Raw genomic sequence first — 26,462 nt, 5'->3', positions numbered from 1 at the left:
AATAAAAACAATAGAAAATTCCATGCATACTCTCCAAATACTGATTTTTGTGTTGATAATTGTTCTGTTGCTGGGATATCCAATTGGACTATGCCAGTTTGAGAATTCTGGGAAATGTTATCTAACTCTTGCTGAAGGACCAAGTTTGGATATCCTTAGAACGGAACAATGGGTGATGAAGCAAGGTTAGACATACCTGTCCTATAGCAAAAAAGATGAGACTGTTGTAATACCTGACCTGCAGAGTATATAAATTCCATATAAAAAAGTTAAGTGATCATTTATAAAAACAGAGCTGTACCATGGAAAACCATCAATGCATTTGACTAGTGGAAGAGTCATACAAAGTTTAAAGTACAAGGAATTAGAAAGAACCCCAGATCACATATGTACATTTCTAATATTTACAAGTCTGATTACAAAATTAAAGGATTTTTTCTTTTTCGGAAGCAACTTGGTATTTAAAAAAAAAAAAAATACACAAAATATAAGTTACACTCATTCAACATCCATCTATTCACACATTAAACTCCTTCATTTGAATGTTCCAATATTAATGTCAAACATATTTTCATTTACAAACCATTTTCTCTTTTAAAATTTTCTATTTAAGTAGCCTTTACCTCGGAATTTTCTTGGTGTTCCAATAAAAAAATGTGAAGGAAAAATATTTTTAAAAACCAAAACATAGAACACACTCCTGGAGAACCAATGTTGGCATAGACTACTTAATGTGTTGGTGTCACCTTCACAGTTTGGCATTTACCCTATGTCAAAACTTCCACAAAGTGCTTTCCTACTATATTAAAAATAAAAAAATAGAAATAAAAAAAAGCGCCAAGTGCTATTTTGTGCCAGAGAACAAAACAAACATATCTTGCGAAACTTTCCAGCTGAATGTTAGATTTTTTTCTTATGGACTTGTGCCTTGATGGAGTTCGGTTGATCAAATTTCAAAACTTTGGAGGTATGGTGGTAGAGAACTATGTGTAAAAGGCACGTAAGGTGAGGGCTCCAAATTAATACATCGTCCATTCAAACTAAAGTTCCTGGTTTGCCATCTTCATGCCACAATAGCTCATGGTCATCTGGAAGTTGGTCATCGTTTAACGGAATGATGTTCGAGTCGTCCAGCTGGGAAGGACAAGTGAAAAAACTTCTAGGAATCAAAACAGAAAATAACGCATTTACAAAAATAAAAGGTACCTACAACGAACATAGACAGATACAATAAGGGTTGACTGGGAGATATACAGAGACAGAACTGAGACACATACAAGAAGTGACTGAAATGCTAATTGAGAGGACAGTACAAAAGTAGTGTTAGATTTTCCAGCCCTACTGGTATGATTTTTTTTTTTTATTATTATTTTGGTATTGCTGTGTTGTCAAACAACAACTGTTTAGCCATGACACTATTAACAGGTCACATAAGTATCCGTGGACTCAAACAGGTCACAAAAGTAAAGATGATACAGTTTTGCAAATAGGAACTTTAGGAACTTCAAATGTATCTTTATTTTTGTTCTGCATTTTTTTTTGTTTTTTTTTTTAAAGGGATACCAAGTACCAACAGCAGTTCATCTTAAAAACGTGTTTTTGTGCGAAAACGAGGCCCTTTTGTAGAATGTAAAACATTGTTGTTTCTGAGAAATTGCAGTGTTTACGTTTGGATAGAACCATCCCTCTAACAACTGCTGGCCACAAAATGAGCTTCACCCTTCAAGTTTGGCTACGTAAAGCAGAGCATGAGGATACAGCATGTGTTTTATGTTTCTCATTGTAAAGCATCAGATTAAATGCTTCTCTATCATAAGCAATGGGTTGCACTGGATTCGACCAGTGATCATTAGGATTTAGGAGGATCAGTCACAGCAAGCAGCTGCTGTCTTCATTATTTTTTGTTTAGATTATGGGCTCCTCTTGTTTATATAAATTAAAAAAAGAATAAAATCAATGAAAATATAGATGAAATCTTCCTTTAATGCAGTAGCTATACAATGCATTAAAAGGAGGTTGCCAGTATAACAACACTTCCAGGAGAGACTCTGTAGTATCAGACATAAATCCAAGTGACACTTTTTATATAGAGGTATTTGTGCCTTAAAATAGAGCCCAGCCCTGTGACCAAACAAGGAAGGAGAATCATTTTTCATTTTTTTTTTCTTTTATGCCTCATAAACAAACATTTGGCAGTCTATAGAAAAGGGCATGAGTGAGAAAAAACTGAAGAAGAAAGCGAGAGAAAGAATGTGATTGTTGTATGTAGTTCTAAAGAGAACCAGCGCTGTCATCACCTTTCAGGTCTTGTGGAGGCTTAGAATGCAGACACTGCCGACATGCAGGTTAGACCACAATTTTAACTCACCTGCTTTGCAGTGGGGTGGTGCTGTATGCAGTAGAATAGCCGGTGTAGGATGAATGAGGCACGCTCTTATATTCCGGATACCCCAGTGTGCTAGGCTGAGCTCTGCGGCTTCCTACTGTACTTGTAGATGATACTGGAATAGAACATTAATTATTCATTAACGGAATTGTCATGACAGAGTTTCGTCCATAAAATGGCTTTTAAAGGACTACGGAGACACGTGGGTGCTTTTATTTATTTATTTAACAGAACTGTGGGAATTATGATTTGAAATGGTAATCTCCTGACATTTAGTGGAGAGAAATTCTGCAGCCGTTGGACTTGTTTTCTATTTTATGTGGTGGTATTAAGATCTGTGACTGGTAAAAATTAAGAAGAATCCTGAAAATTGTAATTAATACAAAAGGAAAATAAGACTCCTGCACTTAGCATAAATAGTGCAATGGTGGTTTATTCAGCCATCCAACAGAATTGGCAACGTTTCGATAAACTGGCTTACTAAACATACATCCAGTTTCGAAACATTGCCTATTCTGCTGGATGGCTGAATAAACCACCATTACACCGATTATGCCGAGTACTGCAGTCTCATTTTCTTTTTTGACGACATGCCACACCTCTGGTGGACTGCAGAATAGAGCTTAGATACTCCGCCCCTCAGGAACTCCCACATTGAACAGCTGATGGGCATGTTTCATCAGCAATAGGTATTTAAATGGAACAACAAGCTGCTCATGTTCACAGGCTCCTGACGACGGCGTTTTGAACACGGCGAAACGCGCGTCGAGCGTTTTCTTTTTCTTTAATCTCTGCACTTGGTAGCACTTTTTTTTTATTTTATTTTATTTTTTTAATTTTTTTTTTAAATTCTTTATTTTTGCAGTGCGTATATTGGTTACAGACATACATATGGTACCCCAATGGCATTCCATATGCAGGTTTCATGACATTAGTTACAGTGGGGGTTATATAAACAATGCACTTTTTTTTTTTTTTTTGCTGAATACATAACACATTAATATAGTAAGCTAATAGGTGTCGCTTTGTGGCATAACATGTGAGGTCATACTTGCGAGTAGGTTATTTATGCTGATACAACTTTAGAGTAGTACGCTTTTGGTGCTCTAGGTGTTTACACCGCTAGTACACACTTTTTTATTTTTGTTACCACTATGGTTATTGATTTTTAGGTGTTTATTTATAACTTTAGTAGGGAGAGTTGGTTCAGGTAGACACTAGTGGTTAGACCACGGTGTCGAGGTAACTTTTAGGGTGAATTGAGAGATTTATTTATTTTTATTTGATTTTTGTTTTTTTGTTTGTGTGAGGCTTTTCATCTGTGTTTAGACCTGATTACCCGGTCCCTTGTTCTCTAGGGACCCTGTGCCTCTTCTCTCTCCCTAACCTCGTTTACACTACCTTCCTGTCAGTCGGACACTAGGGGAACTGGAACTTAGATGCTAGCTAGTACTCCAGACAATTGATCCCCTGGGCACCATTTAGTAGATCTCCCTTTTTTTCAAGTTATACTTTTTGTTTGCATATCCCTTTTTATCCTTAGATTGATTAAAGGTAGGGCCTCCCTTCCTCATTTTTTATACAGTGGAGCTCTCCTGATGTTGGTTTCCCCTAGTGGGACTCATCACCTACTCCTATTATTTTCTTTTTTATCATTGAAAGAAGGGTTGGACTCTTGGCACAGGCACCACAATTTGGATTTTCCTTTGTGTTCCTCCACACCTATTGTGTTTCAGTTTTAATTTTAAGACTGGTTATTCACTAAACCAAGAAGTGAAAAAGCAGACAAGGATTAAAAAAAAAAATTCTCAAGTTTGGCTTATTTTCGATCTTGAGAATTTTGTTCTAAAATGTTTAACTTCATTCTCAGTTCCTGGTGAGTAGGCATTAAATGGGGACTGTTGATCCCAGTATATTTAATATTATGTTTACCTATCCCCTATATTTAACAAATATGTATACAGGAGGCTTAAAGAAAAAAAAAAATCCATACTTCTTAATCCTGTAACTGGGCACCTCCATCTTATCTTCCTGTTAATCATTGTTATAAACTCTTTTATTTAAACCTGACTGCCAACATAGAGAAATTACATAGAGAAGATGAGAATGAAACAATGTTTCTATTTTTCCCTCTTCATTTGCAATGTGTGCCAGGCAGTGCCAGGACTGAGCTGGATTGAAATTTAATTTTGAGGCACAAATGCATTTCAGGTGCTACAAATATATCAAATGCCTTTTAATCTACACTCGACCAATAGATCAGTTCGGGATTTACCTGTTGAGTCTTATTCAATGAAGACAAAGACTCCATAGGTGAATACCAGATGGATCAATTTGTTCTGGAGCAGATTAAAAGGCATTTGATTTGTTCATTACATGCGAAATGCACAATCTACTAATTTATTTTATTCTGGGCCCTCTTCTTCCTCCCACTTCACTAAATACACAATTCAAAGATGTTGATGCCAGGCTGGCTCTATTTTCTATTTAGGTCACCTGCAGTGCTGGGTAATACCATAAATTAAGAAGATGTTTTCCGTACCTGAGGCGCAAGATGGAGCTCTGGAACTTGGAGATGCTGGGACTTGCATAGTTGCATAGCATAAGCTCCTCTGTGACCCCCGATCAGACTCAACCATTCCATGTATTCCATGAATAGGTTCCTTCTGGTAGGCAGCTCTGTTGTACCACCCCCGCAGATGTTCTGCTACAATTGCTTTGTTAATGTTTTTCGTAATCTGTTCAGTGGTTTTTGCATTTTTCTTCCTCGGAAGCCGCATTGTGGCATAGGGGTTGTGAGGCACAAACTGATCTGGGTCATATCGTGAATCCCTGTACTGGTCATATGCATAGTGTGCCGAAGAGCGATAGGTGGGGTTTACAGTATATTGTCCCTCTGTATCATTCTCATAAATGTATGCGCCATTGTAGTAGGGGTCAATGTCAGGGTAACCAGAATATCCTGCGATATAATAACTTGAGGTTGATGGTTGGTTCTGAGTCATTTGGTAAACACTGTTTCGTGCATCTTTGTGTGCTAAATTTGGCATGCTCCCAGAATTTGCTGCCAAGAAGTTCTGCTTTCTGTGCCGTCTCCTGTCCCTCGAGCGATTATCCAATGTCTGAGTGGTGTAACAAGGGTTTTGCTTGGGAGGAGTACTGTAGTATTCTGAACTGGACTGGCTAGTGTAAGATGAACCGTCATCAAGAATCTCTGTGCTGTTACTTCTTTGATTTTTCGAGATTGTAAATGTTGCCTTGGCATCAACCACATCAGAAAGGAGAGGGCCGTGGGACTCTAAGCTGCCTCTACGCTGCATGGTGTAGCCACTTACGCCTTCATTCCTGAAGATACCAAAAGAAACAGTGATTAAAAGCATAAAAGGTTAAGGACAGGAGAGAGTGCAAGGAGTAGTGGGAAATAGTGACTCAGTTCATGAATTTTACTGGTTCTTGTAGAATTTCTACAAGGTCTTTAAAACAGTCAATGCTAACTCTAAAAAGACAAGTTTATGACATTTTAATAGTTTACATTTGTCTGTAAATGTTTCATAAAGTAATCGGTAATATAGGAGTCACAAACTATGACCGTGGAAGGTTCATAAACTCATTTGGAAATGAGAAGCGATTCATACCAAGATTCAGTTACACATTGATATCTCAACACGTAGTCATGCTGTAAAGTACAGCCAAGAACATTAGTCAAACCAGAGAAACAATCATTTTATGGCAGGCATATTACAGCTATTGCTGGAATACAGATCTCACCACCCTCAGCTGACTTGTATAAGGGTGATGGCAATAGTGTTCCAAATACAACTGTAGCACATCTAGTTAGTAACAGATGCATATTTTCTGGTCATGGCCCACTATAAAACTCCAGCTGCCCTGATGTCATGTCAATTTTGGGCATGCTTAACCAGAAGGCTGTCTGGAACTACTGACCACATGTCTAACCTACCAGATTGCTGAGAATGGTAAATCGAGGGCAGACTGTTGTGTTAAGATTTCTAATATACTAACTTACTGAAGGTGGTTGCTGCTGTAGGCATTGCGTGTTAGAACAGGAGTGGAAGGCATGCTACGACCCCCATGAGATTTTCTCTCTGATGTTTTGTATGGGCTGCTGTGTGTCGATGTTGGCTCTCTGTGACTACAAATAAAATTGTAAATATTAGTTAAACAACAAAATATAATATAAACATAATTTACATAAATGTTGTTGTATTTTGAAACATTTGAGCAATTCACAGTTAGATTTCTTGCTTTTTATTTTTGAAGACTTTATAAGATGCACATTTACACACATACACACACACACACACACACACACTCTCTCTATCGTTCAAAGAATTAACTTTAAATATACACTGAAAGCTGAAAGCTTAGTTCTGGAATGTCACAACACCCCAATTTAGTTCCCTGGTGTCCCACATTGGGGTACACTAAGGAACTGTCCCGGGTAGCACAGCGTATCAGCCACATTTGCAGTGGGCACTAGGACCATGGTCCTGTATGTTGATGCCAGGCTAATGATATATCTCTTTAGTGGGTGGCTATGCCTACTTCCTGAACAGATCAGCCCATAGCAGATGCCGCCAGTGATACAAGTTTCTGTGTTGGTGACAGCCCCCTTGAAAGCACAGCCACCCATCCATATTCCATACTTCCCAGTATTGGGAGATGTGACTTAGTTTACTAACACATACATGGAAAAATATTTTACTATGCTATGGCTATTCATAATATTGCTTACACTGATTTAACACCTATATATTTCTATAATCTATATAGAGTGGCAGTCCAATCACCCAGTACTCTTTAAACTGGTTCTTTAAGAAGAATTATAAACACTGGAACACATCTAAAAACCTTATGGACTATAAACAGTGCAGCGTACTAACCTGAAAACCAAAATGTAATATTCAAACTAAAATATTCATGCCCTGACTAGTGCAGTTTTTTTGTTTGTTTTTTTCAGATTAGATATCTTAAGCTTGAATTTTTCAATTTGGTTTGTAATTCAATGTGCTGTTTAGCATTCTGCTGTTTAGTGAATAAACCCCCAAGGCTAATCGGCTTTAAAATACATAAATGCTACATGTGACTCCATCTGAAAGAGCGCTTAACAAGTAACTGGTGTGAGCTGCTTTGTTGTGGTTAAATGCGGTTTCAGATTGAGTTTATGCAAGTTGTATGCAGCATGGCACACGTAAGCATCTGGCTATTTCGTACCTCGACAGACGCATGTCCGAAAACTGATCATTTAGGGAGGATTTCCTGGAAAGGCTTCTCTCTACTCCAGCTGACTTTGGAGGTTGACCTTTTGGAGAACTGTGCACAGGGCTTGGCCTCTGGCCTTGAAACAAGACTGACTCATCTAGTGAAAACAAATAAAAAGAAATGGAAAAGTCTAAGTGTCCAAGTTAATACTTAACATGCAGATAGAGCAATGGTATAACGGTCAGGTACTTCCCTGTGCGGCTGTAACATTTATTGAGCTAAAAATACCAATAGATCATTTATCAACGGCAACTACAAATGCCACCTAATCTGAGAGATATCTGGATTGCATCAATTTTTCTAAAGACATTTCATAATACATTTATGAATAAGGGAATATTTTTTTTCCAGACTGGACTCATTACACAATTATACATTGTAATCAGTATGCATTAATCTATTGCTCAATGACCTGGAGGCCTTAGTCAATTTAAAGAGGTTTTAATGTTATTGGGACTTACCATCATCTAGCGTAGTTTCAGACAATGAGCTGCTCTCAGATGGTATAATATCATCTAGAAGAAGAATGGGGTGGTGTTAATAAAATGTAAAAAAAATATATATTGCATTAGATACAATTCTTCCAATGTCAGACCCAATCATTATTATAAGCGATGCATAGTATTACTTACAAGTGTAACACTTTTTAAATTATGGAATTTTACCAGATAGAGTAGATGTAGAGAATACAACTTATGTTCACAGAAACCCAACAGTCTAGTTTATGTGTCCAGTTTCCTTCCAGACATCACTAAAATATGCATTTAAAGGGAAACTATAGTGTCAGAAACAAACTTGTTTTCCTGGCACTATAACTTCCCACTCTGCCAAGCCCCCATGCAACAGAAGTGATTAAAAACCCATTCTGTCACGTAGACAGCCACTAAAGGATATTTTTTTTATAATAAAAACTGCAATAATAAGCTTTGCAGGGTTAAGGGTGCTGGGACAGTGCACCCAGACCACTTCAATAAGCTGAAGTGGTCTGGGTGCCTATAGTGTCCCTTTAATGCACAGATATCTGGACACGCAAGACTCCTTCCAAAGTGTCAATCATGATAACAGGAGAACACTGTTCTTTGAGATTGTCTTTCTAAGCAGAGCTGCTAGTTAAGTAGCATTGTTCCTTGAAGCCCCAACAAGACATTGCTGTAAGGTCGAGTTTGGTATGTAAATATTACTAGTTGAAAGCATCTAAACCAATAGTCTTACCCTGTATGAGAAGAGATGCTCTTTTTGTAGGGTCACGTCCGCTTTTGACGCGATATTCATTTATAGTACTCTCCAGCTCTTGGAGTTTTTTTATTGCATCACTATAGTCCTGCTTTCTCTTCTTCTTGACATTCTTGCCCATATCCGGCTCAGTTGCGAGTTTCTTTGTAGCTTCTACCACTTTTTGTTGGAGTAGGAATTTACGCTCTAGATTTTGCAACTCGGAATCCTGAACAAGTAGGAAAAAATAAATCAAAATCACAATTTTAGCAAAATTGGAATTTTTGGAAAAGAGTTTTGAAAATGACATTGCTAATATCGATATATACAGCGGCTTTCACTCTGCTTCTTGTGTTAAAGCAAAAAAACTTAGATTGAATATGGAGATTACCATGATTATCTCAATTATACATTTTCCTAGCTTTGTTACTCTAGAGAATGAAGTGCTTAACAGGAACGGTTAGGATAAAACAAAGTGTCTAACAGGGGCTACAAAGTAAGAGATTCCTCCATATTAAGTCACTATTGGAATCTATCAGTAGCACATCCATTCCTTACACACGTACTCTGATATATGCAAAAAGCTTTGTTCTACTGATGAACCAAATCCATTAAAGGGACACTCCAGGCGCCCAGGCCACTTCTGCCCATTGGAGTGGTCTGGGTGCCAACTCCCACTACCCTTAACCCTGCAACTGCAATAATTACTTTGCAGGGTTAAGTCCTCCCCTAGTGGCTGTCTACTAGACAGCCACTATAGGGCACTTCCTGGTCCATAGCACAGGTTTTCTGTGCTATAGCGTTGCTGGACGTCCTCACGCTATGTGAGGACCTCCAGCATCGCTAAAATCCCCATAGGAGAGCATTGAAAAGCATTTTCAATGCTCTCCTACGGAGAGGTCTAATGCGCATTAGGTCTCCCCAGCTGGCAGGCGGGATCAGTCTCCCCCCGCCGGCTGATGTAATGAAGGGGAGGAGTGGTAGCGGAAGAAGCAGCGACGAGGGCCATCGTCGCTGCCTTTGGTAAGTGCCTGAAGGGGTTTTCACCCCTTCAGCAACCTGGGATGGGAGGCGGGAGGGAGAGGGAACCTGCAGTGCCAGGAAAACGGATTGTTTTTCTGGCACTGGAGTGTTCCTTTAACAAAACCGGTTTGGTCAAAAGGAGGTTGAAAGTTAAATACACCAACAAAGATTCTATAAGAAACAAGTATACATGCAGAACTTAAGTTAAAACAAAATAAAAAATAAAAGTTTTTAAAGAAAAATGTAAATTTGTTTCCTGGTTTCAAAAAGGGGACTTCTTTATGAAAACAGTTATGGTTAGCTGGAATCGTTAGGGAATTTTTACATTTGTTAAATTTAGGGAAGACGTATCTAAACACCTTGTTTAGAAGCAGCACCTTTGAATTCTAGAATATAATTTTCTGTTTTTAAAACGGAAAAAACCTAGTAGTGATACCTATTTTTTCACAGCTGAGAGACTCTACCCTTCATTTCCTGCAAAACCTGTCTCTTCGATGGCACACCTTCTCCGTGCACTCACATAAACTGTTAAAGCTTTAATATCTAGTCCCAAGGTAGATTAGCGATCATGTAATATTCAAAGTCCACAAGATCATGTGGTTTCAGACAAATCAACTATAAGGATACAGTAATTGACATAGTAGGAAAGCTAATAATCAGACATCTGATGGGTTTTCCAATCTATACATATATTCCTTTTAAAGGGAACTATCAAGCAAAAAAAAAAAAAAAAAAAAAAAAATATGTTAAAGTTTTATATGATATTTTAATATATGCAATTTTTTATTTTTTGCTAATTGTCTTCCCTCCAGTGTCAGCTGCGGTGTTCCCAGAGAACAGCAGTGACGTGAGCTCCTGGCAGAGAAAGTACGAGAAGCTGAAGAAGAACACCTACAATTGATAGCTTCAGTTAAGTATCCTTGCTCTCAGATTCTTCCCTGGCCACAGCACACCTAGCGGGTTTGTCACCTTCAGGGGTCTCTGCTATCTTCAGGGTTTCTGCATATCTTGCCAAGTCACTTTCGAAGCCTACTTTATTTATAATATAATAAAAATAATAATTTGCCTACCTCATCATTGAGAAGAATGTCATCATCCAGTTTAAAGGCAGTGCCCATTCTTCTTCGGACCAAAGGAGGTTTTTCACCAGGATTCAAAGGATACTCATCAGGCAATTTCCCTGTTATTACCTAATTGAGAAAAAAAAAATACAGTTTATAATTACTTTAAAAAAAAAAAAGTTTGTACAAAACCAAAGTCAATAAATAGTGACTTGGATTTCAAGGATACCCGGTGAACATGAAAGACATAAAATCCTATTGAGCATTGAAAGGAATATGAACCCAGCTCGAGGAGCAAGAGATTATTTTCTGTGGTTGGGTCTAACTTAGCAAGAATCCAAAACGATTGGTTATACATATCTGAAAGAGTGTGTTACTTACTGCTTCACGTAGGCAAATTGCCTTTAGTTCTTCAATTTTTTTCAGGAGGACTTCTTGTAAATCCTTCTCTTTTTTCTTTAATTCCTGAATTTTCTCTACTTTTTGGTCTTCACTAACTTCGGAGTCATGAGAACCTGTCAAAAAAAAAAAGAAGTTTTAAATAAATAAATAAATATATATTTCAAGAACAGTCTAAACAACAACGCCATTTGTTGCTCAGCTCTAAAAAAAAAAATTAAAAAAAAATTCAAGATTATTTTGTATACTCCTTGTTGTATTCACCTTGTGTTCAATTCTCAGCTATACAGATTTATCTCCAACTTTATCATTTTTGTTTTTTATTTTAATGCTTGTGTGACTACAGGTATAATAGTATCCCAATATTAATGTTTAAAATTACCCCCACACAAGACATCAATGACAATTAATGGTTTCTACTTATGCAATGCAAATCTGTGGGTAAGAACTTCACATTTCTAGATCATTTGTGAAGGGTGCTTCTAACAGCTCTTCGTTCCTGCACTAGGTAAAAAACAATTAGCTGCACACAATTAAAAGGATTAGTTGGACAAGACTTTCAGGAAGTTGTCGTCAACTGCATGCTGGGAAATGTACTAAGCTCAAGAGACACATAATGCAAAGTGCGCAGGTGTTATTCAATATATCATAAGAAATAAACGTTTAACATAAGATGTTAACATTTCAGATAGTTTTATAGGCTCAAGTGAATAACGTAAAAGTTTTATTTTCAGCTAACACGATCCGCGATAAACTGAATAAGATTCAGTGATTCGTGGACTGTGGGTTATAAAATTATAAAAAAAAAAAAAATGAAAAAAGAAAGAGACTAATCTGCTCACCTCTATGACACACTGACTTTCAAATGTTTAAAATTGTAATCCGATCTTAAAGGACCACTCTAGGCACCCAGACCACTTCAGCTTAATGAAGTGGTCTGGGTGCCAGGTCCAGCTAGGGTTAACTAATTTTTTTATAAACATAGCAGTTTCAGAGAAACTGCTATGTTTATCAATTAGTTAAGCCTTCCCCTATTTCCTCTAGTGGCTGTCTCACTGACAGCCGCTAGAGGCGCTTGCGTGATTCTCACTGTGAAAATCACAGTGAGAGCACGCAAGCGTCCATAGAAAAGCATTATGAATGCTTTCCTATGTGACCGGCTGAATGCGCGCGCAGCTCTTGCCGCGCGTGCGCATTCAGCCGACGGGGAGGAACGGAGGCGGAGAGGAGGAGGAGAGCTCCCCGCCCAACGCTGGAAAAAGGTAAGTTTTTACCCCTTTCCCCTTTCCAGAGCTGGGCGGGAGGGGGTCCCTGAGGGTGGGGGCACCCTCAGGGCACTCTAGTGCCAGGAAAACGAGTATGCTTTCCTGGCACTAGAGTGGTCCTTTAATAATTGTAACTTAAAAAAATGTAATAACACACTAACACAGTAATTTAGGTTGAAGAACGACTAGTTCATCTAGTTCCAAATTTTACACACCCCTGTCACTGCCGTTTATTGAAAAGGAACCAATAAACCTGCATTGAACAACATTTCTAACTGGTCCTTGGAAAAAACAAAACAAAAAAAAAAAACAGAAATAGCTATGTTTTGGGTCGAAAAGAGATTGATATATAGACAGTCTATAGAGAAAGACATAGAACAACATGCTATAGTATGTCGGAGTAAGTACAATGTGAGGTCATGAAAAAAAAAATAATAATATATACAAATTCAGCACAATGATATATTAAATGTAGTTCACACTTACCAGAAGATATTAAGCTGCCATTGCTCGCCATGATTAATGGATTTTTTCCCTCAACCATTTTTGTAACTTTGGTTCCTGATTCAGTTAATTCCATAGCAATGCTGTCCATACTCCGGGCTGTTGGAATTTTTGCCTGCAAAAGATCAACAAGTAAACTAAATAAACAAAAGAGGGAAACCATTACCAAAGACAAAGTCTAACATGTTTTTGCAAGCTGTATTGGAGCAGCCATTTTGTATTTGAGGTCATAGGGAGCAAGTGAGGAATTGGTAAAATTATTTGGAAATCTCAAAATGTAATGGTGAGTTTACCTTGCTCTGCTTTCTGTCCAAGTAAAACTGATGTTGGCTAATTGCCATAACCCATATGGACTTGATTAGAGAATGGTTTGCATACCAGGTTTGAACTACAAGACTGCTCTGTCCAAAGGTTCGTCTTGACGCAGATATTCTGAAAATTCAAGAACAACACTTAGCAGGTCATCATTTAAAACATTTAACATTAAAATGACTAGGAGTGATACGTAACACAATGCAGGTACTGTAAATGCAACTAATACAAGGTTATTCAAATAAATACATTTATATACATTTAAATACAATATCAGATATTTACACACTGGCACATTTTAAAATGGCTACCCATTCCTTGAGCATTTATAATTAAATATTCATTTCACTACAAGAAATTATTGTATATGACCTAAAGCAAGTAAACTAAATTCAATTCTGTTGATTCTGTCCATGATTCAGCTCCAAATTGTATTTGTTTTTGTAGAACCAGCAATTTACAACATGAACTCATTTAGATATGCATGTCTCTTTTTGACAGCAAATAGATGTTGTTTCCAATGCCCAGTTTATAAGTGGTATCATCAATTAAAGCACTTATATTGGAATAGATTTTAGATCTCCATGCAGCAATATTGCTGCAGACTGGAATCATGAATGACCAATAGGCAATATAAACCATGGCGCAAGAGGTGGGGTTGTGATGTAACAAATGCTCAGACAAAAAGTAGCATAAAAAAAAAACATTAGGGGGGCGGGGCCGGACCGCCGAGCTTGAAGGTCGCACACAAGTTCAGCTCCTGCACTATACCCACAAATAAGCTTTAAAAATATGGCAAACGACCTACCTACTAACCGGCAGCAAGGGCCCTCAGATCAACGAGATTACCGGGTCCTGGGAGAGGCTGGCTCCCGCAGCTACAGTCCCCAGGAGGTGAAGCCCACGACTACCAAGTTGGGGCCTACGCCGGCGGTGAGAGGGGCAGGCGGCCGCTGCCCCACTATCCTGCCTAAAGGTACCAAGCCGGAGATCGAGACCCAGGCGGTCCTGGCCCTGTTCCCCCTCCTATGGACCGGCGGGGGAGATCCCGGTCATCACCCAGAGGCTACACATCCAGGGCCCGACGGCACCACCATCATACCCATAGGCCTGAACACGGCATCCAAGATGGCGATTACCATGTGCGCAGGGGCCGGGGAAAGGGAGTGCGCCCTCGCAGGGAGTAGAGCAACGAAATGGGTCTCTGGACAAGGGCCCAGGGGGCCGGAAGAACACCAGCTCCACACACTAAATACCGCAACCCCACAAGCGACTACTTGCCAGCCCACCACACGGACCTCGCCACAGGCGAGCAGCGGAGGAGGCCTAGCGCGAGCCACAAGGGCAGCGGAACCGGCCCACACTGCACCCGGCCTTCCACCACCAGAGACTGCTCACCTCGCAGCAGATAGAGGAACTCCCACAGCAAGGCCGACCAGAATTGCAACCTGCACTTACCTTCTGATCACGGGCGGCCATGGCAACAGTCTCATCCAGCAGCCAACTATATCACACAGTGCCCAAACAGCCGTCCTGACAGGCGCTCACCTCGGGAAATCCAGAAAATGTACGCATGGCACACCGCACAGCGACTACCCCTGTCAGTGACTTCCAACACAGCAGTCAAGCAAGGCACTTCCACAGCGAAACCAACGAAGAGCCCAACGGCACGCATGGTTGAACCCTGCTCAGATCCCTGCTCTGGCGGACACTCATGCACTGTCACACGGACACAGCAGAACGATCCACCCCTACCAGCGAGATGTCATGCCCGCCATGCAGTCAGCCCCTGGAGCCGGTATCAGTACATGCCCCTTAGACCAGCCAGGGTGATATTTTTTGCAAAGCTCACGAATTAGACCCAGCATGTTCATAAATTAAGCTTTTTGATCCAACGTATCAGTATAATCCCTTATTTCACTTACTAAGCTAACTAACCCTAACCCACTTTAACCTATGCAGCCTTTGGTTTAGCGTTATCTTCTCTATCTTGCCTGACCCACATAACTTTATATTTACCAACGCTAAAGTGTGGTTACGCTAGTCTAAATACCAAGCTAACAATGTATAACTATAGATATATGCCTGTACTAACCGTAGGAAACTAACCATGTATGCAGTATAGGTGTCTATGTTTAGTCGAAACTGCAATGCCGAAACTGCTTATACTCCTAGACCATATTCACAATCTACTAAGGTATTCGCATGCTTAAACCGGTTTTAAATGTAAAATTGTGCATGTTACTCTTGTGCCCCGGATGTTCCGCGTGGGATAAGCTGGAGGACTGCCTTTGGGGCACCTCTCGCCTACTTATGTTACATATATGCGCTACAAAAATAAAGAATTAAAAAAAAACAAAAAAACATTCATCTCTTTCTGCAACATGGAGAAGCGTGGATTCCCTGTCATGGTCAATGACTCTTTGTATAAATCAGTGATACGAACTTGATGCACAATCTTACAGACATTGGTCTGGGGATCACTTCATCCCATAAAGCTCATGGAAATCTTTGGCTATATGTTAACTTGGTAACTGTCTGGGAACCACAAGCCTCAGGAGTCCATTCATCCACCCTCTACTCTTCTTCCCCCTCCCCCCAAACTAGTTATTATTCTCTTCTCCCATTATGTGATTGAATGTATTCTGGTACTGGTGGCCCAATGTTTTGGACTCTGAGCAACTTTAATAAATAATTCAGCTGAATGGTTAACAATATATTCCAACTGGTAATTAGAATGGAATGTTTGATAAATATACCTCCACCTGCAGTGTGTTCACCCAAACATACTATGGTGGCAAACAAGACTCACCGGCGGGGGTCGTGAACTTCTACAGCAAATTTCTTTTCTCTGAAATACAAATTCTCAAGCTGCTTCCACTGAAATAGCTAGGAATAAAAGAGAAGGAAAAAGGCATAAATAACTGCATATTTTTCCATTTACTACAATGCATGTTTCAGATCCGATGTTTTACAACCACAGGGAATATGACAAAGCAATTAAACGTCTAAATCAAGCTCCAATGCCAACAACCAACATTATTTATGGTGAAAATAAAGAGCTGAAATACGCACGGAACACACAATGCAAGCTGCAATAAAACAAAGAAGGACACACCACAGTACACGGTCCTCGTAAAAATGTCACTTTTACTAAATAAAAACCCACTATCTTTGCAATGATTTTTTAATTTATTTATTTTTTATATACTTTTTCAGCACATTCTGTGTAAACATTAAAAAACAGATATAGTATACATGTCTTTCATAATCATTGCTGGTATAAAATCTGAAATTTAGTGTAACACCGACATAGGACATGGCTTACAATTACAAATCGGTATTTTTCTAAAACTTATGGGTGAGTTGGTTCGGTATTTCAGAATATGTTTTATTAATTATATGAAATATAAAAAAGGTCAAATTACTGTATACCAGCACCTTGTAATTCCATGCAAAGCAGCAACAGGGCCATTCTTACCAGCTGATTTGATTTTCTTTCAAATAATTACATTTTCAGCCAAAGCAGACAATCACCGAAACAGTCATAACATGCACAGACATATATATATGATTAAGTAATATTTATCTCTAAATATACTTTATATTCAGTACTCATCAAAATGGGTTTTCTTCACATACGTATAATCCAAGTGACCTCAAACTCTTGGGTCAAGACCGAAACCCACTACTATTTTATGCACGTAACAACAGATATACAAACTTCCCAAATAAACTGTTCATATCAAATTCATTTTCATATAAAAGCACACTGTTTAGTAAACACATACAGATATACTACATAAATCGCATTGCTGCATATGCCATTTGCTTGATTAAATATGTGTACATATGCAGTTATTTTACATTTGTAGCATAATTTACTCTTATTAGCAGTGCAGCCTGACTGAGTACACAGCATGTACCCAGAAACAAATTATGCTAAAAACACAATATTGTCTATTTCTATTAACCCCTTAAGGACACATGACATGTGTGACATGTCATGATTCCCTTTTATTCCAGAAGTTTGGTCCTTAAGGGGTTAAAAGAAAACAAACCTACACTAACTATACAGACCAGCAACCTTGGAACTGCCTATGTTGTAGAACTACACTTCCCACAATCCTCTATCAAATAACCATAATACTACTTGTTGGCTTTCCCTGCTGTAGATACACACATTATAAACTATTTGTGTATTTTGATCTTGTAAAAAGAGTAACACGTTAATAAATTGGCACCCAGCCACAACACATGCTCCAGGCATTTCAAATCTGTATATTGTTTCTAAGTCAGCCTAAATATCCCAGTTGTATCTTGTTGTAGCTTTATAAATCCCATTCATGCTACCCTCATTACTAGTTACTTCTTAGAAACATAACTATTAATCTGCAACAATATAAACAAGATACAATAGCTAACTATTGGTAACAAATACATAAAGTTATGATAAATTACACAAAGTAACACATTCTCAAAAAAAATAAAAAAAAATACACAACAACTCTTGTCCTCAGAGTTCTAGAAGGGTGAGCCCTGTATCACAGCCCTGGAAAGCAAATAATTACATGGATCTCATCTTCCCAGAGTCTCTTTCCCAGAAAAAAAAAAAAATACTGCAAAGCCAAAGGACAAAACAGATCAATGATCTCGTTCAATGTCAGCATAGCTGCTGAAGCATGAAGTTAATTCATTACCTACTACTTCTTGTCCTCCAGGAAAAAAATAAATAAAAATAAATAAAATTAGGTCCCCATTTTTGCCTGATAAATCCACACAGTTTGTACACTCCAAGTCAATGCAGTCGTGCAGTGTTGGGAGAGCTTACTTCCTGGGTCTCTCCCTAAGCTGTGAGATACTAGAAAGGTGAAACTCCAATTTCACTCCCCAGACCAACCCACTTAGTGACACAGCCCTGACATCACGCCTGGAATCAGGATATGCAGCTAGTCACTGACACTCCATTTGCATAGATAAGGCCAAACCTTTTTATCTATCTGCTGGAAAAGACCTTACATTACAAAAACCGTGCCCTTGGCTAGTCATATCACTAAATCTGGTTACTTGAACAATAGGTTCTCCTCCTACCCCCAGTGCACATAATGGAGTCAAGCTGATATGTTGGGTTTAAAAAGATTAATTACTTAGAAAATTGTCAGTAAATTCTGCAGTGTTTTATAAACCAGGGTTAGAAAAAACATGTTGAAACCTATGCAAGCAGTGCAAGTACTTTCAGCAGGATTAAATTATGTATTGCTTGGTTTTTTTCATATGCCTGGTGCTTATATTTGTAATTATTAAAAAAAATATTATTTAACATTTACATTTTTAAATAATAGTAATTTTTGTAATAAAATTCCGCTTTTGGAAGCAGTTTTCTTGTGCGCGTCCATTACAAACAAATACATATACAATGAATATTACATTGGTGAATTGAGACTGCTTTCTGTTTGGTTATTTTTTGGCATTGAATTTGAAATTGACAATTTTCCCTTTAGTGAATAATCCTGCAAAGGGTAGTGAACATGAAAAGTATACTGCAAAATGTAGGCAAACCCTAAATTGGTTACGGTTACATCTGAACTATTTTTTTTTTTTTTTAATTCTTTATTTTTGCACACGATAGGCAAGGCAAGGATAATACAACTTGAAGGCTTGCGCAGAAGCCAAAATACAAAAGAGCAGTCTTATAAAACACAATAATTGACATCAGCCCATATGACAAGCCACTTTATAAATTCTATACAACTTGCCCCCCATCGAGGATTTTGTGTTTTTATATAGCTACATTATCTAGATTCCTTATTTTTGTACACGATAGGCATAGCAAGAGTAATACAACTGTGTGGCTTGCGCAGAAGCCAAAATGTTAGAGACCAGAGTTGAAAACACAAAATTCGATATCAGCCCATAAGACAAGCCTCTTTATGAAGTCTATTCCACCTGCCTCCCATCGAGGATTTAGTAAGTTTTAATCAGGCTATGCATCCTAAAAAGGAGCCCTAACTCGATCCATGTGAGGCTGTACTTCAGGCATCCTCAATTCTCCGTCAGTATACTCATGCCTGAGTGAGGAAAGTAAATAATGACAACATAGACTGAGACAAAGAGAAATATTAGAAGGTAAAACAGAAATGATACCCTTGTAAACCAAGGGTATAGTAACAAGATGAAGAACGTGAAGAAGAAAAATAGAAAAAGAGAAAAAGAGATGAAGCAAGGAAGATGAAATGGAAGGAAGAGAAATATGTGGGTATAGAGGATGGGGAGGAGAATCTCATTCCAACAATGACCCCGCAGTGTCAGATCCTGATTTAAACCAGATATCCATCCCATCAATCGTTACTGGAGCCCATTACACTATTGTCCCATGGTTCCCATATCCTCTGGAAAGCCACGGTTGTTCCTCTTAATCTAGCAGTCAGATCGTCCATGATTCTGCTTTCCTTTATCCTAGAGATCACCCCCCCAAACTCCGGGCCTCCAGGTGAGAGCCACGCCGTTGCTACCGCTCTGCGTGCACTTAAAGTTATCGCCCGTACTAGTTTCTGCTCTCTTCTCGTCCGTCCCTCCCTCAATAGATCTATTTAACAGGTAGATCCATGGGTCCAAGGCCAGGGGTTTGCCAAAGGTCTGTTGCACTAGGTCTTCGACAGACTTCCAGAAACCGTGGATTTTCGGGCAGTCCCACCACATGTGGAGATATGTGCCTCGGAATCCGCATCCCCTCCAGCATTCGTCCGTATCTATCTTGCGCATTTTGTGTAAGGTGATTGGAGTAGTATACCACCTAAGCATGGTTTTCCATGCCTGCTCCTGTTGCGTGACACATATAGAAGCGCTCTTGGTGGCTTCCCAGATCTCCTGCCATTCGATTCCTTCCAGTTCCTCCCCTAAGTCCGACTCCCATCTATCAGTGTACTTCAATCTACCCCATTCTTTAGTTACATCTGAACTATTTTACCTACGTTTTGAAATATATCTTTCAGATTCAAACAATTCAATATGAATTTGGTAAAATAATTCCATCAAAACCAATACAGGGTTTCATAGCTACAATGATCATAAGCGGTGACTATAGCCAAGTTGGACAATTTTTAAATTAAACCATTTATAGCTAAATGTTGCAATTTTCTTTTCAATTCCATAAATTTTGGAGAATAGGCAGACAACATTTCAACTTACTGAAGAGTCTTCATTAGCATAGAGGCCTTTGAATGAGAAGTTCTCGCTCTAGGGCGAAAGGTTACTTGTTGTAGGGATCAAATAAAACAAACCTGTATTATATCAAGTTGTGTCGGACCATTTAATGTTACTAATAACTGGTTTTGGCAAAACTGGGGTCCACGCATGACCTGCAAAGGATGTGATTCTCTTTTATCCTAGTAACTGGATAGATGAACAGTGAAGACTGGTCGTTACATATTTTAGAAGCCTAACCGGCCCAGGTTTAACAGAATCTTCCTCCCATGTTAACAGTACTGATATAGATAATATAGAAAATGGAATAATAAATTGGTCTTGTATCTTATTGTGATATATTACAAACCAGGACACACACATGGACAAGGTTGGCTTCTGTACCATGCATTGTCAGCAGCAGCTTTACTATGATGATGAATATCAGCGTTTTGTGTAATTAGATGTAGGCTATTTACCTTTCTTTTGGCAAGAAAACAAATGACTTATGAGCCCAAGGCTGCTTGATAAGGACACTCCCTAACACAGGGGAGTCAAACAGAATCCCACAGGTGCCTATGGAGTACAACTCCTATTATGCTGCTGTATACTTCCCAACATTTCAAATGGACAAAGAAGGACACAGAGATATAAGTAGTGACAAGGTATAATTCCACCTACAGCTGCATCATGAGCCAGCCCAGAGCAAGACTTTCTTGATGAAGGCCTCTATGTAGGCCGAAACGTTGCAGTTTTTGTTACATTTAACTGGCCTTCCTGCAGCAATCCTTAGTGTGTGGACCCAATTTATTTTATCTACAGAACAAGACTTCCGACCTGGCTAATGTTAATTCTGTGTATATTACACGTCTGTCTGCACAGAAAGCATGCTGGCAACAGACAATCAATGGCACCAAAGACCTCCCCCCTCAGCCTATCCTCTCTAACATCCAGCCCCTCTAGCAGAGGGAGGTTGACAGAACCTGGCCTTGTTACTGGACCGCAGAACTGTTTTAGTTTTATTTTGTTTTCAGTTTTGAGGTGGTACAGGACAGCAAGGGTTACTCTGACAGAAAATGGTTTTATTAAAAACTTTTCTTTGGTTTAAGTAACCCTCTAAAGGGCAGAGTTCTGTGAGTTTTATGGCTTTGGTATAAATTCAGACATCAAGAATACTGAGCTCCTAGAAAAGAGGAACCTTAGGAACAGCAGGACAGAGGGATTTGGATCTAAAATAGGGACTGTCCCTCCTAAATAGGGGCTATTGGAAGGTATGCTACCGATAGACCATTATGGGAGTTGTAGTATAACAATATCTCTGAAGTCTGCGTTATGACTCCATAAGAGCCTTAAAAGACTCACTTTGGTGTTTATTCACTTTTACACGCGATTCTGAATGTAAAGAAATGTGGATATTTGGTAACAAAATTTAAGTTTCCCCTTTGAAACAAAACCTGGTTTCTATTTACACTTACATTTTTTCAATTTCAGTGTGATTTCAGGAACTTTTTTCCCATCTTTCACTTTTTAAAACTTTGTCATATTTTTTCTCCTAAAATGTAAACAATGCTGTATGTGTATATTAAGCAGACTTGTAAAAATCAATCGGCCTTCGGATGCTGACGTAGTTTGTGCTAATAGTGGGGTTTAAATGAGGAGTAATATTGTTTAAACCACACCTTGCCTGCTGTGTCATTCATTTCTCACAGGCTGAGTAATCAATGAATGCATTCCAAACATGCATAATGACAAAACCTTCCCTGAAATTAAACTGGTTTAATCTTCGCCGTTTTGGATCAACCATTAGAACCATGAGAACCGTAGAATTATTAATCTGATTGCTTGTCCCTCTGGCTCTCAAAAGGTAATCATTCACTAAAAATGTGGATTATAAGAGCTAGGAACACACTACAAATTACATAGACAGATAACCAAAACGTAGGTCAAAATATCCAAGCCAGAAAAACAAACAAACAAAAAAAAAAAAACGGATTATAAACAAAATACATTAGCATAGGATACTCCTACCTGATAAATATGTATAATAAAACTGCAAAAAAAAAAAAAAAACTGGCAGGACATTTTTTATTTTTTTGTATTTGTATTTGCATGGATGTGGTTGTCCTGAAAAAAATTAAAAATAAGAAAATGTGAAAAGTGAAAGAGCGAGAGAGCTGCGGAATAAGTTGGAGCTATATAAATACCAATACGTAGAGTGGCTGATGTGCCATAAAAGGATGCCAGTGGTAATCAGAGAAAAGGACATGGCTACAGTGAGTTCAGTTCACATTGAGGAACAAAGTTTACTTAATTCAGAGGGAATGGAGGGGACTGATGGAAAGGAGACTAGATGGGCAAATGTTTCAAATGTAGAAGAAAGATTGTTAATGTTACAAAGGGTGGTGGAGATGTAGAAGGAGACTTATAATAAGGAGCAGGAGAGAAAACACATTAAAGGGGCACTCAAAGAACTGTAACTGCATCAGCTCATTGAAGTAGTTATAGTGCGCCTAAAGTCTCCTGGGGCTGGCATTCTGTTTAGTATTAAACAGTTTTTGAATAGCTTAACACTAAATAAGACTCACTGGCAGCCCACCCTCTTTATACTGCTTAGAATAATAAGGCAGTATTAGCTCAAACAGTGGCGGTGATTGGCCAAGAGTCAGCTGACTGCACACAATGCGGATTGCTGGTATGTATTGGTATGTCTACTGAATAGTGTCTGTTTTAGACATATCTCTAGCAGGGGGTGGGCTGTGGGAGGCCAGGCACTCTCTACATTCAGATTTAAACTGCTCAAAAATGTTTTAACACTGTATGGAATGGTTAGTAAGAATTACATGTCATTTTTTCACAATGCCATTTCAAAAACAGGAAAATGAAAACTGAATGCATGCACATTCAAGATTTTTTTTATCGAACCACATTTTGCTTAAATTAGAACATTTGACTGAACTTCCCCAATGCTGACATCTTTAGTGACATCACAGCAGTTGTGACAGGCCTGACCACAGGAGAAATGTAGCATGCAGTGGATGATCAAGAAGCTACATTTAACAGAACGTTATCAAACTTCCTTAAATCCACTCCGGAAAAGATCACTCATTCATATGACACTTTCTTAAAGTCTTCACATGAGCAGGAATGAAGCAACCAGTCTGATTACTACTGAGCAATGAAACGCTGGAGGCCGGGCAATGTGCCAACGTAAAGGGGTTAACCAACAGGTTGCCAACAGATGTTCCCAAACCTTAAGTCCCAGGATTCTCATTTTGCCTTCACTAGGAAACAGTGTGATTCACTAAAGGGAGAATTATCAAAATTGGGGAAAAAAAAATAATTAAATTTTCCTTCCAGTTCTGCTATTTTGGTCTGAAATTTGAAATGGATTTAGAATTTCTAACAATTCTCCCTGTAATAAGCAAGCCTGACATTATACCTAAGTAATCAACATTTTTGATGATCTACCAATTTGTGTTACTCAATCTAAAAAGAATATGTGTAAAATGGAAGCGTTGCACTGCTGCAGGTTGTTGGTTGGCCAAGCATCATGGGAAGTGTAATATACAAACATCTGCAGTACCAACATTAGCCATCAGCGATCTAAGATGGGGTTAGTCGTTCGAGAGAGAGTTTTTAGTGATAATGAGTTCCCAAGACATTCCAAACTATACAATTGCCCAATATATTTTGTTGTACCAGCTAGTTGATGTATTACTCACCCTGGTACTATGAAACTCGTTCTTCTACAGAGGACATGACATCATGGGTCATGTCAACATGAGTGGGCTAAAGCACTGACTAGAACCTGTCACAATACAGTGCAGGGTTCAAGAGAGTTTATATACGGAATCAAAAGGCTGTGCAGAGTTCACACACTAGCAGGGGGTGTTGTGATCCAAATTTAGCCATACATGCCCAAGAAATACCACGAAATATAGAAGGATGAATTTCTACAATAATAAAAAAAATATTACCTTATCTAATTTGCTTCTATATAGCTCCCCTGTGGCTGAATCTCTTTATTTTTTTTCCCCCTGAATGCTCAAGTTTTCATAAAATACATAGGGGCTACTTTCCATTATGTCTAGCATTCCAGTTGATAAAACCTGTCAATAGGTGGAATGTAAGCAAGGTTCTGTTTCAGTTGCCAATCAAATTTACCCACAATCCTAAGTAAAATCAAAACCACAGAAGAGCAAACAGCAGGTATCATGGGCAGAGGAATGGCAATGCCTAGGTACTGAGATCCAACACGGAAGAAAAGAGGATACAGGGGACACAAGGAGCGGAATTATTACTAATGAGAGTGGGGACCATATAGAAATCTCCACAACGAACTAAACAACCGATTTTCCGCTAGCATAATCTGAAAGTTGCATATTCTTAGACAGCACTTTTCACGTTCTGCCCATCAACACACGGATGTATATGCCCAGTAAAATGGTTGAGGTGGAAACATAGATCTGACGATAGAACAAGCAATCAAACAAGTCTAACACACACCACCACCCCCGAAGTTGATTCAAAGTAAACATAAAATCTAAGGCCAGAGTAACTGAAAGCGAAACATTTTCTAATTCAGCTATGCTTCCAGATTGGCTACTTTGACCTTAAATTTGAATTTCTCTTTAAATTCACCTTGATTCCCACTTAGTGAATAAACCTGTTAGAAATGTAACCAAATTTTGAATTAACAACACATTCAATTAACAACACATTCAATTAACAGCACATTTCCTTGAAAGTAGCCACACTAATCAAGTACTAAGTATACACAATGTGTACACAATGTGTATTGTATACACAATGTGTATTTTGTTACTTACCCATGTCTGGGAGCTATTGTTGATATTCTATATAAATAGAGGGTTACGAGATGCACCATGTTTTGATGGACGCATATAATTTTGTTATATTTATGAAAATGCATGAAAAGGGTTGCCCTGCTGTATGTATAAAGCATATTCTGCAGGATTCTTCATTGCCAAATTACTTAATCGTTTACAACCTCTTCTGAATTCTACATACTACAGGGCAACCCTTTTCATGTGCTGCCCAACAATATGTGATATGTGTCCCAGAAAACATGGTGGATCTGGTAACCCTTTTTATAAAGTGCCAACATATTTTGTGCAATGTGTAGACAGACACACAAGTAATCATGAGAGAAGTATTTCAGCGTACAGGAAGAAAAAGCGATGCGGGCCTTGCTCAAATGAGTTCACAGTTTCAGGGAAGTTAGTTAATTACACAATGATAAAAGTCAGATTTACAGTAAAAAAGAACTAAAAAAGTAAAAAAAAAAAACTTGTTAAGTGTATCATATACATGTATGATCCTTTCAGGCAGTACACAGTCACTTGGCCTACAGTTGTATTTCAATGCTACAAGCAGCAGTTAAGACAAATTAGTATATACAGGGCCACCAGCTTATTCTCTTGAATAACATTTAAGTTGTTATGGTTATAGATGTAAAACACTTCCTGGTGGTCTGTTGCAAGGTGGAGCAATACTATTTTATAGTAATATTTTCTGCTAAACATAGAAACATAGAATGTGACGGCAGATAAGAACCATTCTGCCCATCTAGTCTGCCCAATTTTCTAAATACTTTCATTAGTCCCTGGCCTTATCTTATAGTTAGGATAGCCTTATGCCTATCCCACGCATGCTTAAACTCTTTTACTGTGTTAACCTCTACCACTTCAGCTGGAAGGCTATTCCCTGCATCCACTACCCTCTCAGTAAAGTAAAACTTCCGGATATTGTTTTTAAACCTTTGTCCCTCTAATTTAAGACTATGTCCTCTTGTTGTGGTAGTTTTTCTTCTTT

General features: G+C 38.6%; 1 protein-coding gene across 1 annotated transcript in view; it reads right to left on the bottom strand.

Annotated features, from left to right (window-relative positions):
* Positions 1-470: 470 nt before the first annotated feature.
* The window catches only part of FRMD4B (FERM domain containing 4B), a 188,174-nt gene continuing 162,182 nt past the window's right edge, over positions 471-26,462 (bottom strand). The window contains exons 12-23 of the mRNA XM_063426801.1: positions 16,258-16,334; positions 13,427-13,565; positions 13,116-13,248; positions 11,347-11,480; positions 10,975-11,094; positions 8,882-9,110; positions 8,131-8,184; positions 7,622-7,766; positions 6,414-6,533; positions 4,929-5,731; positions 2,369-2,501; positions 471-1,159 (exon numbers count right to left, since the gene is read on the bottom strand). Coding sequence (XP_063282871.1) covers positions 1,036-1,159; positions 2,369-2,501; positions 4,929-5,731; positions 6,414-6,533; positions 7,622-7,766; positions 8,131-8,184; positions 8,882-9,110; positions 10,975-11,094; positions 11,347-11,480; positions 13,116-13,248; positions 13,427-13,565; positions 16,258-16,334 — 2,211 coding nt within the window. The 3' untranslated portion in view covers positions 471-1,035. The remainder of the gene's footprint in view (positions 1,160-2,368; positions 2,502-4,928; positions 5,732-6,413; positions 6,534-7,621; positions 7,767-8,130; positions 8,185-8,881; positions 9,111-10,974; positions 11,095-11,346; positions 11,481-13,115; positions 13,249-13,426; positions 13,566-16,257; positions 16,335-26,462) is intronic.

Source organism: Pelobates fuscus, chromosome 7, assembly GCF_036172605.1.
Source record: "Pelobates fuscus isolate aPelFus1 chromosome 7, aPelFus1.pri, whole genome shotgun sequence".
NCBI lineage: Eukaryota > Metazoa > Chordata > Amphibia > Anura > Pelobatidae > Pelobates > Pelobates fuscus.
This window is presented reverse-complemented; position numbering and strand designations above follow the sequence as displayed.